The sequence below is a fragment of the Canis aureus genome, chromosome 4 (genome assembly GCF_053574225.1).
Source record: "Canis aureus isolate CA01 chromosome 4, VMU_Caureus_v.1.0, whole genome shotgun sequence".
NCBI lineage: Eukaryota > Metazoa > Chordata > Mammalia > Carnivora > Canidae > Canis > Canis aureus.
The window spans coordinates 3,769,778-3,787,068 of NC_135614.1; the positions used below are offsets into that span (position 1 = coordinate 3,769,778).

A 17,291-nucleotide genomic window follows, 5' to 3' on the forward strand; every position below is an offset into this window, starting at 1 on the left:
GACCGTGATTTTTCTGTTATTGGTGGTTCTTAAGGAACTCGGGATGACCCCGAGTCAGGGAGATGGCAGGAGTGAGGCAAGGTGATTCAAACTGCTTGCTGACTCTGAGGTTCCATAATCCTAAAAGCAGCAAACTGGAAATCTGCATGTGTTAAGTCTGTAGGGCAGGATTTGCATTGCCCTAGCACCCCCCTCACGTTAAAAGCTCAAGGTTTTTTAAAGCCTCTTAACTATAAGTGAAATGGGGAAAGAGGAGAGTGAGAACATTAGTTAAATAGTTTAATCAGAGCAGTTTTACAATTCTAAAATTAACAAGCATACTGGTAATAAAAGAGCTCCAATGTTTGCAAAATGATCTTGCTTCCATTCTGAGCCTGTCTTTTTATTTGTAAAGATAAGCATTACATTTAAAAGGACTCAAAATGGAGTGATTGATAATCATCATCCGTGTTTTTTGATGCAACTGATGAAATCCCTGAATGGATATTGCTTCAGCTTTGATATTAAAAATGGCCTGACAAGAAGTCCTTAATCAGCAACTGATTGCAGGTGACCAAAAGAAAGAGAAAACCCAAAACTGTCAAGTTCATAATGTATCACATTGTTGGTAGATGACACTGGCTCCAAATATACAATTAAGCCCACGACACTTTATTACTATGAATATAATTATCATGAAAGTTCTCTCACGTTGATCAACTTGCTTCTGGAGGTTTTCTTTGTTCTTTTAAACTTGCATAATAAACATGCAATGAATTATTCCTTTTGAAAGTATATTTTTTGCAGTCTTTTTGTTTTCATACAAAGATTTCATAAAGTTGCAATGTTGCATCAGAGCATTACCAAAATAAGAGCAGGAGCACATGGGGAGGGTAAACGTGAATTTAGTGAATGTCTCTCGTCCTGAGACAGACCACCTGTCTCTTTTAAAAAAGGTTTGCACAAACTGCCTTTCTTACCCTCCCCCACCAGAGAAAAGAACAAAGAAAAAGAAACCACAAAATCAACCTAAGAAAAAAAAAGATTGACATAAAATAAAGATGTTTTTTCATGCACATATCTTCTGCATAGCTCAACCCACATATAGTAAGGCACTATTTCCCTTCGTAACTGGTGTCCACGGCAATCAATTAAATGCTACAATGCTCTGTGACCATTAGAAAGTTCCTTTCAAGATGGCGAAATAAAGGGGCTGGATGAGTGTGGCTGCCACGCTTCTCTGTGACTGTCCCATAGCTCAAGGGGACTTCCAGGAGTCTCACAAGGAAATTGGTCTGTTGGTGTTGTGATTGAGAGTGTCCAAAAGAGTGTTCTTTCCAGAGTTCCTATTTTGTGTATGAATTTAGATTATTCTTCAGTCTTTATTCTCAAAGAAAACACACAAGGTGGGGGAAAAAAGCACAGTCAGGTCTTCAGAAGCAGAGTTCACTACTCCCAGAAAGCATATAATCCTGGCAATTCACAAATTCAGCAGGATGTTTCCAAGGGAGCAGAGAGAGAGAGAGAGAGAGAGAGAGACTGAGACAGAGTGAATGTGTATGTTTTGGCTTTCAGAGATGATCGGAGTTTAATTTAGCTGGTCCTCATACTGTTTCCGGAAACAGTCCCCTGCTGGGAAGAATTCCCAGCACCTTTCTTGATACATCTTCCAGACATAAGATTCCTGTAAAAGTAAAGGAGATGTATTAACGTCCTGTCTTTCCCCAGAATCTGTACATTACCACAAAATAGAAGAAGGAGAGAAACACAAATTTGTTGCATGTATATATCAAATATCTAGGTTAACTGTGTAATTACACATAATTTACATGATTGGAAAAGCCCATATTCATTTAGAGACTTCCTAACCATAACCTACCTCACTTCTATTAATAATCAATCTTCATTTGGGCCATAATACAATAATGATTAAAAAACCTATTTGCAGTATATGAATTTAAGAGTTCTTTTAAAGATAATACTATTATTACTTGTAGCCTTCAAATTCAAACTCTTAACAACTGGAGGCAAATATCTGCAGAGGGAGAACTTCAGATACTTAAAGAGAACCTTTGACATTTCATACACAATTATTTTTAACTGACCCTAATCCTGTAGATTGAAGTTCATGTGGGATCATCTGCTATCTGATTAAGCAGTCAGGGCCATTATACTCATCAAAACCCAAACTCAGCATGTTCAGCTAATCAAATCTTAATTTTTTTTATGTGAACTTAACAGTTGTACTTTTTCTATAAAGACGATCTTTGCATACTTGTCCAGGATAACAGGAATTTTTTATTGAGATACAATGACTAATATCTGAAAGTAATTCTAGCTCTTCTTGTTTAATGTACACATATTCTCACAATGTATGAATTCTCTATCACTTCTTTCAGAAGGTGGTATATGATTATTGTTTACCTACCTGTCCTGTGTGCTCTGTTTCATCCTTGTTTATGAGATACATCAGAAAAAACCTACAGATAGAGAGATTAATCAGAAATGGGTGGAATGGAAATGTGGGCATACACAGACACTTTGTGATCTGGCTATAGGCTAACTCTTCACACTGTTGGCAGGGCAAAGAAATGGATCAAAACAGCAAGGCAAAAAAAAATGCCAATGGGAATCAAAAGCTTAACCTTTTTTAAAAAAATATTTTTTCAAAGGAGCTAAACTGTGTGCACAGATCAAGTTATACCTCACCATATTTATTTACTCATGGACTAGGAATCACAGTCCCCACTTGGAAAACCAGGGATTAAGAAGTTTAAATAACTTGCCAAATGCCCCACAGCTATGAATTCCAAAGCCAGCTTTTTTTTTTTTTCTTTTGCTACTCTGCATCTCTTCTGTTTGATACTAAAATTGGGTTAGAAACTAAGAATTGTATTTTACTGAACTACAGTTTGAGTTAGTCCTAAGGAATAGCCAGATTTTTATGTATTTAAAAAAAAAATGCAACTTTAACTGTGTTAAAATATAGTGTCTAGAGAGATAATAGTGCCTAAAGAGATCTGTAGGTCATCAGAAAAGAAAAATGGAGATCCTTCTATCTCTAGGAAGCAGCTGGAGTCTTTCCTACTTGAAATGGGAACCATGGCCCAGGCTCTTTTAGAGCCTGATCATGTATTCCACTTATTCTTTTCCACCTTTCCAGTTCATGTTCTAGAAGGTCTCATTCACACAAAGGGCTGCAAGTTCTTTCCTTTGTCAACCTCCTCCTGGGAACAGGAGGACCACTAGCGTGGGTCTTTCTCTCAAAGCCTGAGCACGACGGTATAAAGAAACGGAAGCCACATCTCTCTTTTGTTTCTCAAGCTTGCTTAGAAGGAGGCATTGATGGGCACAGGGTAGTGGGCACCAGAAGAGTCTGAAGAGTTCAAGACTGGTACACTCACAGGTAATTAGCCAAGTTGTGTTCCTGTAAAGTGTGGGTTTCAAAGCCATGTGGCACTGTGTCGAAGTAATCATTGCCTATCCCACAGATGAAGCATTTAGTCTAGAAGACAAAGGGAAATATTAAAATGTCAGATTTCAGAAATCAAAACAAAGGAACACACAACTCACCACTTAGGGGCAGCTTTTTTGTTTACTCAAAATTTGTATAAGGTCATGAGGCAAGGCTGAGGCAAGCACATGAATACTAATATAACTGTTGCCACAACTATATCTTGCTGGAGGCATGAAGACAGGGGTACCAGCAACAAGTACTAGATGTAGAAAGAAGTGTACGGGATAATGATGGCTGGAAAGCACTGTCTTTTCCTAATTTTCTCCAGCCCTAAGTGGGAATGCCCAGACTCAGTGATCACTCTTGTTCATGACGTTGACGGAGATCATGTAGGCGGGATTCAGTGTGTCCTCTACTGAAAACCACAAGCTTGGTACCTACCCGAACAAAGTCTGATGACCAAGCGGGGAAAGGCACAGATTACTCCCACTTGGAGAGGGCCAAATCAAATACCACACTGTGGGGCGTTCAATCCATGACTGGGAGAGGGTCTGCCATGTGCCAGGCACCGTGCTAGATACAGAATTAACCGAGGAACATATACTGAGATAACTTTCTACTCTCAGGATGGGGTGCCTGTGCTTTCTGCTCCTTAGCTTGCTCTCACTGTACCTCTGAGAGCAGTACCATCTGCAGGACTAGCACACAAAACCCAAGGAGAAGCAGGCCTTCTGTTTTATTACTAGAGTTTCATATGTATCAACTCAAGTGAATTTAATAATTGTGGCCCTCATGTGGCTCCAGATGCTCATCTTCCTTGCAAATTAGAAACTTTAATACCATCGAAGGCATGTTTACAGTGCCTTAGATTCTAGGACCTAGACTCAGGATGATTAAGATAATTTATTAAATTCTCTCTGCCTTATTGATCAACAACTGTGGACAGCAATAGACCACAGTCAGCAATAGGTCTTTATACTTCCTGATGTCTTAACTAAATGGGCTCACACTTAACAGCTCTCCCATGAACCTGCCTCTCCTCTGTGTTACCTCTCTGTTACTCCAGGTGTAACTGAGCTACCATCCTTCTGGTACCCCAACCTGGAAATCCGGGTACCCTCCCTTCTTGCTCCAAACCCTTCATCCTCTGCATCTCTGGCTGTCACCCACTTCTCTCCATGCCAACTCCAAAGGACTGCTTGAATCCGTCTGGTTCCTACATCTTCAGTGGATTTCTTCAGCAGGAGCCTCATAATCTCCTGCCTAAAAAAGGTTCACAGCCTGCTTCCCTGCCCCTGGTCTTGCCAGTGGCTAATGGACTCCCCATGTTTTAAACCATAGTTATCTTTGTAAAATGGAAACCCCATCACCCTGCTTAACACCTATTTCTGGTTTACAGCCTGTAAGTAAAACTATAAATTTCTCCAATGAGTTATTACAAAGGATTCAATATACTAGTCTGTTTACCTATATACAATTGTCTATTTACTTCTTGGTCAGTGAATCCATGATTTTGAATGGGTGGTTCTCCTGCTTTTTGAGGGGTGGACGGTGCCATGTTGGTTTGCATGCACCCAGAGCCTGCCACACTTCCAAGCCAGCATGCCAGCCAGTCGTATGTATTGCCTGGACTAAAAACAAGCCAGGGCAGCCATACATTGTTTGTGTCCTTTTCCTACTTTCTCCTGCATTCACCATTTTTGGATAAAGACAGGAAAAGAAATGCCCACAACAATGACAAAGCTGGGTCAGACTTGGACAGACTCACCTCCATGTCTTCTTTGACTTGCTCCTGTTGGTCTCTTAGTTCTCCAAAAGCATCAATAATTAAACCTAGTGTTCAATAAAAACACTTTATCTTTATCAACCAGAGAAGAATTAAATTCATAGCCCCTTGGTGAATCCTTCCAAGGAAAGGGAAAAATGTATAGCCATGCTGGGAAATGCTCAGAAGGTGGTAAAAGCTGTGAGCACACACCCAATTCACCTCCTGGGGTGGCAGCTTTATCTCTTTGGGAGCAGAAGTGGGTTTAAAAATGAAATGACAGCAGGAAAAACCTTTCGCATATATACCTTGGCATATACAGATGGTATGTTACCTGCTACTTCGTTCAGAGAAAGGATTGTGATTTCTGGTTGGAAAGTGCAGAGAACTCCACTAATGAGATTCTCAAGTACCAATTTGTAAGTCAAACATTGCCATATTAACTGAAGAATGTGCCTTAAATCATTCTTTTCTCAAGTTCCTGACAAAGAAATTTGCCATCATGTTATTAACTATGTCAGCCAGGAACGAACAGCACCGCGCTGTTTTTCCTCCTGTGACTTACTGGCTGCACATCTTCCGAGGGTTTTATGAATTTGCTCTCTTAGAAAACACATCATTGTCACACTCAATAAAGACATAAAGGATGGACTTTAAAACCTTTCAACTTGTTCATGTACTTTACTGAGAAAAAAAAAAAAGGACTGTTTTGTGCCTGGAGAACTTAGAAGATGATATCACGTTTATAGACATTTAATTCAAGCCAGGATAAAAGGATGAGCAGAAAAAGATAACAAGAGTGATTTTTCTGAGGGAGAAAAACACCTAATTCCAAGAGTCCTTGGAGTAAAAAGAAGAACTAGTAGGTCAATATGCCATTCAGGTTTTAAATGAAGGGCTCTGGGTCCTGACACCCTGGGTTTGGATTTCAGTACTGATACCTCTTAACCGTGCACTTGTGGCCAAGTTACTTAGACGACTTATGGTTCTCTTTCTTCAAATGTAAATAACAGCATCATTTTCACAGGATGCATGAGGGTAAAATGAGTTAATACATGTGCCAGGCACATAGTGTAGATGTACAACGATGAAAACCTTAGGATTATTTAGGAGGCACTGATTGTGCATTAGGTACTGTGTGTGTGTGTGTGTGTGTGTGTATTTATATCACTTCTTAAAAAGAAAAAAGTGAAACTTTTCAATAATACTATGGTTTAGATATTTATATAATTTCCATTTGATAGACCCAATGGGCATTAGTTACATGGGTCACCCACCCCATGTTGTAAAGTCAGCAAGTGGTAGGGCATAAAGTCAAGCTGAGGAAAGTGCTCTTTCCACCGAGTTATGGGAAAAGAGTCCAAAGACACCTGTATGTATCTTCCCCTACACCAGGGTCCCATGCTGCTCTGATTTTCCCTCTACAGATTTCAAAGGAAGAAATCCCAAAAGGAAAAGTTCTAGTTGGCTTTTTCAGAAAGCATTTGACATTCTTACCCTACCTTCATGTTAGTCTGGACAACCAGGTGGCTCAAATTCTAGATCCTCTGGAACTTCAGTGAGGACAATGCTTACCTTGTATTATAGCCAAGAGGATGACAATCACGAAGAAGAAGAAGGTGATGTCAAAGATGATTCGATAGATCTCATATTCATCACCTGCTGGGTCTTCAATTTCATCACCAATACCCCCTCCAGCACGTACCCCAACATACATGTGGAACATATAGCACTGGAAGAGAGAGAAATGGTCACTTCTTGGAGGAACATGGCCTGTTTTCACATTCAACAGAGCTAAGATTCTCTCTCTAGTTCCTAATCCTCACTCTGGAACTCTTTTTTGTTTTAGTATTTGTGATTGTGACACAAACTCTGGGCTCTTCTACTCTGCTGCCTTTTAAGTAAAATTCTACACTGCACACTCTGTCCAGTACCTTCTGTCCCACTTTGCAGAGAGTGAAAAATCCCTCACTAGCATCTGGCATTAGGTGATTCTACTAAGATCACATAAGATCACATCAAAACACAAAACTATGTTTGATCACCCTGTTCATTTTTTTTCAGTATAACAGACATAGGAAAGAGGAAGTTAAAGATGTGTAGATTAAGCTAGAAAAAACAGACCCAATAATATTCACCATCCACTCATCTGTCATGTATGGAATATGATGCTGAAATTTTTCTACTTGAACATGTAGAAGAAAGAAGAAAGATAAAAGAGAGAGGCAGGGAGGAAATAACAGTTCATTATTTAAAGTCTGCAGCATTTAAGAACCAATAATAAGTACAGCTCCAAGTGCCTGCAGCAGAAAAGTTTGGGCAGGATCATTTTTTGTGTGAGGTCTATCCTGTGCATCACAGGATAATTTAGAAGGATCCCTGGCCTCTACCTACTCAACACCGAGAGCACCCCATTCTGTAGATAACCAAAAATGTCCACAAACATTGCTGTCGCTGAGGAGCAAAATCACAACAGCTGAGAGTCAGTGGCTTAAAGCGTCAATGGTTTATCTTTATTCAGGATAAGCTCATACTCGCCACGTTGGGGCCATGCTAGTGACACTTCAGCCCCTCTCCAGTGATTGGTCACAGCTCTCAAGCAACACTTTCCACTCTATCCACACCCCTCAGATAAACTATTCCTATTCTAGATCTTGGTTTGCATATTCTTTTCATCTTGAAAAATAATTTCCCACCCTTATGCCATTTCTTTTATCCTTTTGACCTTTGATTAATAATCCTTTCTCCATGTGGCCTTCTAGACACTTTCAGACCTTCTGATTTACCCAACTGATGTCACCCATCAATGCAAAACACATTTACCCGCCATCTGCCATAATGAAGAGGGGGCAAGACCTGAAACACTGACTCCACTTGGAGAGACACTAAAATCCCCTGGTTTTCTTCTACACTTCTGGCCATTCCTTTTCAGCTGCCTTGGCCACTTCTTACTCATCTCCCTATATTTTCATGATAGGGAGATGCCCCAGCATTGGGTTCTTTGACCTTTCTTCTTTTAGGACACTTGCTAGGGGAATGTTCCCCATTTCATACTTAAGTTCTCATCTCTGTGCTAATTACTCAAAAACATTTGTTTACACCTTGCATCTCTTTCTTGAATTCCAGACCTGTATCTCCAATTTACCTGTTTTTGATGCTTTATGATCTCTCTCACTCCACTAGAATTGGCATCATTACAAGAACTACTCTGGTTACTGCTCTTTTATCAGAGCCTATACTGCTCTTTTATCAGAGCCTAAAATAATATCCAACACATGATAGGAACTTAGAAATCCCTTGTGGGATGAATGAGGAGTGAAAATACATAACTGATTAGTGTTCTTATGGAGACTTCACTGCCTCAACCCATAAACCTCAAATTCTCAGATCACCTTAAAAAGCACAAAGTGCAGGCATAGGACTGGCAGCAAGGTGATACCAAGATGCTCATAGTTCAACAGCTAATACAGTGATATATGTAGATAAAAAGTTTGCTGGGTCAGATACCTGGAATTTAATGAACAGAATAATAATAATAATAAAAAGATTGGATCACTCAGAAAGAAAGTGTCAGTCTGGCACACAGTGAACAAAGAGTATCATAAGGCAGCTCTGCCTTCCACCCCCTACCCCAAGAACTGTTCTGGAGCTCAGGTAAGGGGTTCTCTTACAGAGAGGCCTTGAAAGTCACTCTTTAGAGACAACCCAGTGAGACCAATGGTGCCTAACCTGAACTGTGCATCTGGCTCTCCTAGAGGCATAAACACTGGGCATTCTTGGTACTCCCTACTGAAGTAAACTCTGGAAGTAAAATTTTTTAAGATAGTCACTTCAAAAAATACCCCCTGGGACACTACATTAATTTCCCTGAACTGTGTGTCTAAAACAGTGCTTGAAACTCAGAACAGTAGATCTGTAGGAAATTTTATTTTCACTGTATACTCTTACATATTGTTAGAATTATTTTGACTATAAGCATTTATTTTTATTAAGAAAAGATTGGGTTGTAGGTTTCTCTCCAGGTATGTCTTCATCTGTGCTTAATCATGGCCACAGGAGATAATTATTGCAGCTGCCTACTCTTTACTTAGTGAACTAACATGGGTCCTCCTTTCCTGGCTTCATCGTACTTAGCTTTGTTCGTAATCCCCTCTCTGGGCTGGGGACTCAATTTTGACATTCTGCCTGGCTCGGGTCTGGTACTTCTCCATATCCAGTTCTGGACCTTTGTCTCCCCACACTCCTACTATACCCATAGTAGGCCAACAGTGGATCACTGCAACTCCCTACCCAGCTTCTAGAATGTCCTAGCTCCAAAATCCTGCCTGCTTGACATGTAGGGGACTAAGATCATCTAGCTCCTTCCTTTTGCTAAATGCTGCTAACCAAGATGTTGGATTGAGTCTTGGTTGGATTGAGATGTTGGATTGAGTCTTGGAAAAAACATAGAGTTTTCCAAAGGGAAGAGACTGTGTTGACTTGTGGCACAAACTCTTAATGAGTTGGATGTTGGTATTCTGACTCCTACAACTGACTCTCAGGAGCCTGGTTAATGTGAGTCTCTCCTCAAGAAAATGATACACTTTTACTTTCTAGACATGCACAGCTGAAGATAAGACTATGGAATGAGGCTAAATTACTGAAGTAAATGTCTTCTATTTACTATTCTGAAAGGAGACTTTTCAGATCTGTCAGTCATCTAGCTTCTCCCAGCAATATCCCTGTCTTTATGCTCACCTTCATTCTCTGACAACTCTGATGTTGAAAAAAGGATTCCACCATATTTCAATAATAGACTTATGACCATGCTGAAAAGATAGTGCAGATAGTAGTCTTACAGATTTGATTGGTTAGTCAATAAAATGCATGGTTCACCGGTCGGATTTTGATACTGATTTTACCAACCTTAACTGTCACTACCTGGTTATCCCCAGAAATAGTAGGTAGGTGGCTGCTGTGGTAGAGTACAAAGCAGTGTGGTAAACACCTGTTAACATGGGGCTGTCAGGCTTTTCATTTTTGGGTTATCATTCTGCTCCTGAAAATGGAAACATCTCTCATTCAGCTTCCTTTTCATAGAATCAGCTCAAACCTGATGGTCAGAGCTAGAGAATGGCAAGAATAATTCCAGATGACACAGATGTACTTTGTTCAGAGAATCTGAATCATGAGGAAGAAAGGTGCCTGGCACTACGAACCCTGGAAATAGACAGTTGTTAATTCTCCGGATTTAATATTCTGTGGCTTCTCCCCTAGTCACTCATCTCAGTGGATTCATTCCGGGGTTAATCACTGTTTATGACAGCTTTAGAAAACTGAGGAGGAACAGTTTCTGGTGGATTGGTGTAGGGCTTTATAAGATCTTTATCCTGACCAAAAAACAAAAACAAAAAAAGTAGAAAGGAGAGAAATAGAGACAGAGACAGATTACTTGTTGGGAGAATAGTGTAAAATAAGTGATTCAGAATAGGGGTACCTGGGTGGCTCACTTGGTTAAGTATCCAACTCTTGGTGTCGTCCCAGGTCATGATCAGGGTCCTGGGATAGAGCCAAGGGTAGGGCTCCACACTCACTGTAGGGTCTGCTTCCATCCCCACCCCTGCTCCCCCAGGTCCTCCCCCTCCATCCTCTCCCCCTACCCCAACCTGGTGCACTCTGTTGTTTTCTAAAATAAATAAATCTTTAAAAAAAAATAAAAGGAACAATCACCTAAGCTAGTTGCTTCCCTAGGAGTGACTTGTTATCTCAACCACTTAGAAAGTTTTGTTTTGTTTTGTTTTTTTTCCAAAACACATAGGTCTTGACACCTACCCTGCAGTTTCTAATTTGGGATCTGGGGTGGCTTCTGACTTATGGAGTCACAAAGAGCTGCCCTGGTGAATCTGAGGTTGAGAACTACACCTTTTGAGATGAATGTTTCAGATATGCCAGCCAAGTCACTTTCCCTGGCTTGTAGTTACAGTCAGCTTTTGCTGGGAACTTAGGGTCATTTTTCACTTTCTTCTACATTCTTAGAGAGGAGATTCAAATTCTCTCAGGACACTGCTGGCTTAATTAGATTCTCAGGCTCAAAACACCATGATCCTAAATAAATAAATGGAAAAATAAAAAGAAAGAAGAAGGGAGGGAGGGAGGGAGAAAGGAAGGGAGGGAAGCACTGAAAAGGAGGAGAGAGAGGAAGGGAGGGAGGAAACCAGCCAAGTGTCAATCATCACCGAGTCTGCAAAACTGCAGCTACATCGCCACCTGCTGTTAGGTATGAAACACTGGCAGGTGAACCGTGTCCCCGTGAAAACCAAAAACATTCTACATACCCTAGGAAACAACCGGAAACAGCAAAGGCAGTGGAAGCTCAGCGTGATGCCCAGAAAATAGGGCCTGACTGAAGAAAACCTATCTCAAGCAAACAATACTCTAGACTTCACCCTGTGAAGTCTAAATGCTAGAGATGTAAAGGAAGGATTCTCTTTTGAGAACTAAATGAAAGAAATTAAACCTGACCACCTCCTCCTACTCCACCCTTCTTCTGTCTTGCTAGCTGCTTGGTTTTGCTAGCTTCTTTTTTTTTTTTCTTTTTCAAGATTCTATTTATTCATGAGAGACAGAGAGAGAAGCAGAGACATAGAGGGAGAAGCAGGCTATGTCTCTGACTCTGTCTCTCTCGTGAATAAATAAAATCTTTAAAATAAATAAAAATAAAAGCAGTTCCCAGAAGAGGAGATGAAGGATCTTGAAAGTGCCTCCTTACTGATTGTAAGGTATTGCATGTTAGTGACTCTGGTGGACATTACTATCAGTGACTAGTCCCTTATTGTGTAAATTAATTCTCTCTCTAATTTCTGGTCCTCTTCATTGTAGGAACCCTTGTTATCAGTTTCCTCTGTATCCTTCCAGAAACACTGTATCCATATTACAGCATATCTATTATGTTCATTTTAAGTGTGTGTGTGTGTGTGTTTACACAATTAGGATCTTATCATAATACTGTTCAAGATCTTGCTTCCCCTCACTTAAATGCAATTTGTATGTCTTTCTATATCAACACCTGCATATTTGTCATATTTTTAAATAGCTACCTACTTTTCCATTGTATGGATTTGCCATAATTGACTTAATCGGGACTCTATTGATAAGTTAGATTATTTCCAATTTGTGATAGCAGCAAGTATCTTTGAACCCACTGGAGCATATTTGTAAATAAATGTCTAAATCAATACTAGCAGTGGAACTGACAAGGCAAAGGGTAGGTACAACAAAAAAATGTGACGGACATTGCAAAATTTCTCTAAAATCATTGTGTTAAATTCTCAACAAATATTCATGAAAGTGCCAGTTTTTCCATCAATTTAACAACCGTGGATATTAACAAACTTTAATATTTTATAAACCTGATAGGTAAAAATAATAGTCAATTGTTTTTTGATTTACATTTCTTTAATTACACTAGAGGGTAAGCATTTTTCCAATTTATAAGCTGATGGAATTTTACCATGAGTTGTCTAGACAGAGTCTGTTCATTTTTCTATTGGCTTATTTCCTAGGGATGTGATGAGGACTTAGTAAATTAAGGACACTGGCCCCTTGTTGCAGTGTTGAATATATTTTCCTCAGTTTCTCATTTGTCTTTAAGATTTTGCTTACAGTTTTTCCTTTTAAAGTAATTTTTTTAGGCTTCCATGCATCCTAGGTTTTATATCATACTCAGGAATACCTTTTTTCATTTAAAAATTATTATTATTTCAAAAGTCAAATGTTGTTCTTTTTTTTTTTTTTTTGCATTAAAGTATTTGTTCCATTCAGAATTTATTTCAATTTAAAGAACTAGGATGGAAAACAGGTTTTATCAAAATTTCCTCAAAAGCACATTCATAGTACCAATACTATTTATTGAATTCTTTGCCATTCACAATTTTAAAAGCCACTTTTGTCATATTTTTAATTTCCAAGTGTATTTCTAGACTCTCTATCCTGTCCCTAGATTTATCATTCTCTAGTTCAAAGCCTGACTGAAGTGTTAGTTTTTATAATATTAGTAGTTGTCTCTCACTACTCTTTTGGGATGTTTATTTTTTCTAGAGTAGTTATACTATCATTTTATTAGTTTCTTACTTTCCCCACTAACCTCAATTATGTAGGTATTTCTATTTGGTCCTCACTGAAGACTTCATCTCCTTTCAGCTAGAGGTACATATTTTCAATCTAAGATCTCATGTAGGATAGCTTCTGATTTATCATTTTCAGAGAGGTGGGTTATAGAATAGTGATAGAGCAACCTGAAAACTTTCTCAACCATTGATTTTAAAACCAACTAAAAAGATAATTTAAGCCAGAATACTGAATAAAAAAGCAATAACTAACGGTTCTATTAAGAGATACATTTTTGGAACTTAGTGATGTTAGTTAATACCATTAACTAGCAAACAGATCACTTCAAAATATTCTCCAAAGAAATAATTTTACCTGCTGTCCTGGAATCTATGAACCAATAAAGTGTTTATGCAGGAAATCTGCTGATTATCAGGTTGGTGCAGCAGATATACAAAATGGTAGAAATAGCCCTTTATGTTCCATAAAAAAATAAAAAGTGTTAATATTTTTTAAAGAGCCACACAGCTTTTTTACTGTGCATGTTCTTTTCTCTTCCACGTGGTTGAAGAATAAAACTAACAGAAACCACTCGGATTGAAGAAGCAGGGGAATTTTTTCATTCATGTGAGATCGAAGCATATGAACTTACCGTTAGCATATCATCACATTTCATATCTGGTGTATCACCATCTTCACTTTTATTGTAGAATTTTCGGAAAAAATTGAATGCCACAACAGTATACAGGTATACAACAACAGCTAATAAGCCAACGGTTAACACAAGCTGGAAAGCAATGTGACATTGAACACGTATTAGAAATGCAAGACGTATATGACTGGCATATTTGACATCAGTGTGGGAGGAGAGCATTCCAACAGCACATAGCTGGATTTATAGACTAGAAAATAGTAGGATTCATACCTCACTCCATACTTTTCTTATGCTCTAGTGGGGAGATTTGTTTTCCTATTCTCTTTATTGTATCAAGCTGTCAGACTATTTCATGCAAAACTTGCCTACTTAATTGGCTAGTAAATGCATACTACAGCTGGAGATGAATAAACTCTGGTTTACTTTCATATCCAAATTGATCATAATATGTATATGTTGGCTTTTACCAAGTTGGTAAAAATATATTTCTGGTTATATCACAGAAAATCTAAACGTGCAAAAGTACATTTTTTTTCTGTCTACTTCCTCTGATTACAATGAATCCCTATGTTCTCAACTGTGGCAGCATACATCAAATCCTTCAGAAATCACTTTATTATTATCTGGAGGAAACATGTTATCTGAATAGAGGGCTAAATTCACGTCTGTAAATTGAGTACACTGCCACTGTAAATTTCTGCATATTTTACCTGTAAGGACTATTAAGCTCTTCATATTTCTGCAAATGAAAAATTGCTAGCTCAAAAAGAAAAGGAATAATAACAACAAAATTTTAGAAGTTAATTAAAAGTAGAGCCAGACCAGACCTTTTGCATGAAAATACACAATAGATTCAGCATCTTCAGTTCTTTAAATACATTAGGAACTCAATACTATGAATGAATTAGCATAGTATACTTTTTTGCTAATGCCATACATTCAAAAATTAAAGTGACATATATAAGAACAATATGTTGAAATTTAGGAAACTAAAGATCATGCTAATATAACTATGAATCACATGAACTTAATGGTGGGCATGGTTCACATTTTCTGCAGGGGATCAGATTTAAAAATATGCTGGATTATAAAATTCTGGGAAAGAAGGACTGTGTTAAGCCAAATAACTGACATACAATGTGTTACCTCCCAGTGGACACTTGATAGAGAATGAGTCAATTAATACATGCTACTATGGTAAGTTTATTAATAATGAAAGTTTTCACATTATCATTGAGCTCCATTAAAACATAGATTATCTGAACTAAACCAGTATGTAAGTACTCTAAGTAGGACCTTGACAAGTGTGAAACATTATTTTTTCTGCCCAATTTAAAAGTGGTGAAAAGAACACATAGATATCCACTTTTGAAATATTACACTAAATTAAGAACATGGCATCTCATGTTTTATTACTATTACAACTAGTGCATCAGGATGCTACAACACATTTTGGTTCCCTCTAGTATAAAATGGAGCAAATATCATATTAAGAAAAAATTAACTATTTTCTGGGGATGTTTCATATGTGCCGGGGCCTAAGCTAACACCTTTATGTCTTTATTTCATTTTACCCAAAACTCTAAAAGGCAGGTACTTCTATTGTATTCATCTTACAAAAGAAGTAGAGATTTAAAAACATTAACTAAGTTATCCAAGGTCAGTCATACAGTGAATCAGTCAAATCAAGACTTGAAAGTAGGTTTAGGGGACTCTTCAACTAATAATCCCTAATGGTTTATAAAAGAAAAAGTGCAGATCCTTCATTCACAGAAATGTTTAAAACTGTACATTGCCATTGGAGGTTAGGTTTATTTTGGTCAGCATTTTGTTTTGTTTTGTTTTGTTTTTTGTAGGAGTGAAAAAAAAGATTAACCTTTACCTGTTTGCCATTGTGCGTTACCGATGACAAGATGGTTCTTAGTGTTTTGAACCCCATAGCAATGTCAAGGAGATGAGCAGCAAAAAAAAAGTTGTTATAGTGTCCAAGAATGGACATAGTCATATACCAGGCCAGGTAGAGAAAAGACTAAGAAGACAAAACAAGGGGGAAGCATATCAGAAGGCAGAATGAGTCACTATTGTCAAAAGCTACTCTGATTTCATTCTAATATAATCACTTCATTTACTTTACCTTCCTAGTCTATACATTGATATCATTCTAATGAGTTATGTCGGTTTGTGTATTTCATTTTCCCTTAGTTTGTTCTGAGAGGTTCAATGTCGTCATTCTCACTTTTCTATCAGAAAGTGTGTTCTTATGAATCTTCCCAAAGAGAAAATTTTATTGACTTAATATTTGATAGCAAGGTATCTCCACCTCAGCACTTACTGGTAGTTTACACTGGATAATATATTGTGGGGGCTGTCCTGTGCACTGTAGGATGGTTAGTAGCAACCCTGGTCTCTATCCACCAGATGCCAGTAGCACCCTCCTCCCTACCTGCGACCACCAAAGGTGTCTCAGACATTGACAAAGGTCCCTTGAGGGACAAAACTACCCCCGCTGGGAGCCCCTGCTCTACAGTCAACCAAAGAACCAACTTTCCCTCCCTCTTTTTCTTTCCTCTTTCATTTTTCATTTACTCACTAAGTCAGTGTATGTTGAGACCTACTAGTTGTAAGAGATTATATGTGGTGTCTTATTAACCAAGCATCTCACTTTACAGGAGCCAAAACAAGTCGAGGAGAAAACACAAATACCATTTAAAGTCACTAAAGGCTGTAATAAACCTAATAACACAATTGATACTATCTGTAGAAATCTTGATTACAATCAATGTAAGGGATTAACTTTACAGAGGCTATAAAATATATATACTTTTTGATGGGAGGGAATGAATAAAGGAATAAAAGATACTGTGATCACACTGGCTTTTTGGATTAGAGTCTCTTGGGCATGAGGCACGTTTTGCCAGTGGGGTCGAGAGCTACCTATTTTGGGAAGGGCTGGAAACCTTCATTTTGACTAGAGGATATATTAAGCCTTAAAAAAGAACAAAAACAAGACAGAGGGGGCTAAAGTGGTACAGAGTTTTTATGGGCAGTTTGGGGCTGAAGTTAGAAATTAGGTTGAAAAAAAGAAAACAGACTATGCAGAATGTGCTCGAGAATGACAGTTCGGTTTGAGAGTGAGTTTCTGTTTCAGAAAATATGGAAATGTAGAGCAGGCTTGGAGTCCTCAAGGCCAAGTTAAGGGATGTGGTCACATCATAGGCACATGAGAGCCCCTGGGGCATCATACAGAATAATGGTATATGAAAAGCAGCATTTTATGAAAGTGTCTTGAGCACCTATCAAGTGCTGGTCACTGCCCCATATATTTTTACATACAGTTTCTCATTTTATTC

At 38.4% G+C, this 17,291-nt stretch overlaps 1 protein-coding gene across 4 annotated transcripts in view; it reads right to left on the bottom strand.

Annotated features, from left to right (window-relative positions):
• Positions 1–266: 266 nt before the first annotated feature.
• The window catches only part of RYR2 (ryanodine receptor 2), a 727,449-nt gene continuing 710,424 nt past the window's right edge, over positions 267–17,291 (bottom strand). For all 4 annotated transcript variants that reach the window (XM_077894379.1, XM_077894378.1, XM_077894377.1 and 1 more), the window contains 7 exons: positions 15,824–15,970; positions 13,939–14,073; positions 6,777–6,933; positions 5,205–5,269; positions 3,384–3,484; positions 2,408–2,459; positions 267–1,663 (listed from right to left, as the gene is read on the bottom strand). In XM_077894379.1, coding sequence (XP_077750505.1) covers positions 1,568–1,663; positions 2,408–2,459; positions 3,384–3,484; positions 5,205–5,269; positions 6,777–6,933; positions 13,939–14,073; positions 15,824–15,970 — 753 coding nt within the window. In that variant the 3' untranslated portion in view covers positions 267–1,567. The remainder of the gene's footprint in view (positions 1,664–2,407; positions 2,460–3,383; positions 3,485–5,204; positions 5,270–6,776; positions 6,934–13,938; positions 14,074–15,823; positions 15,971–17,291) is intronic.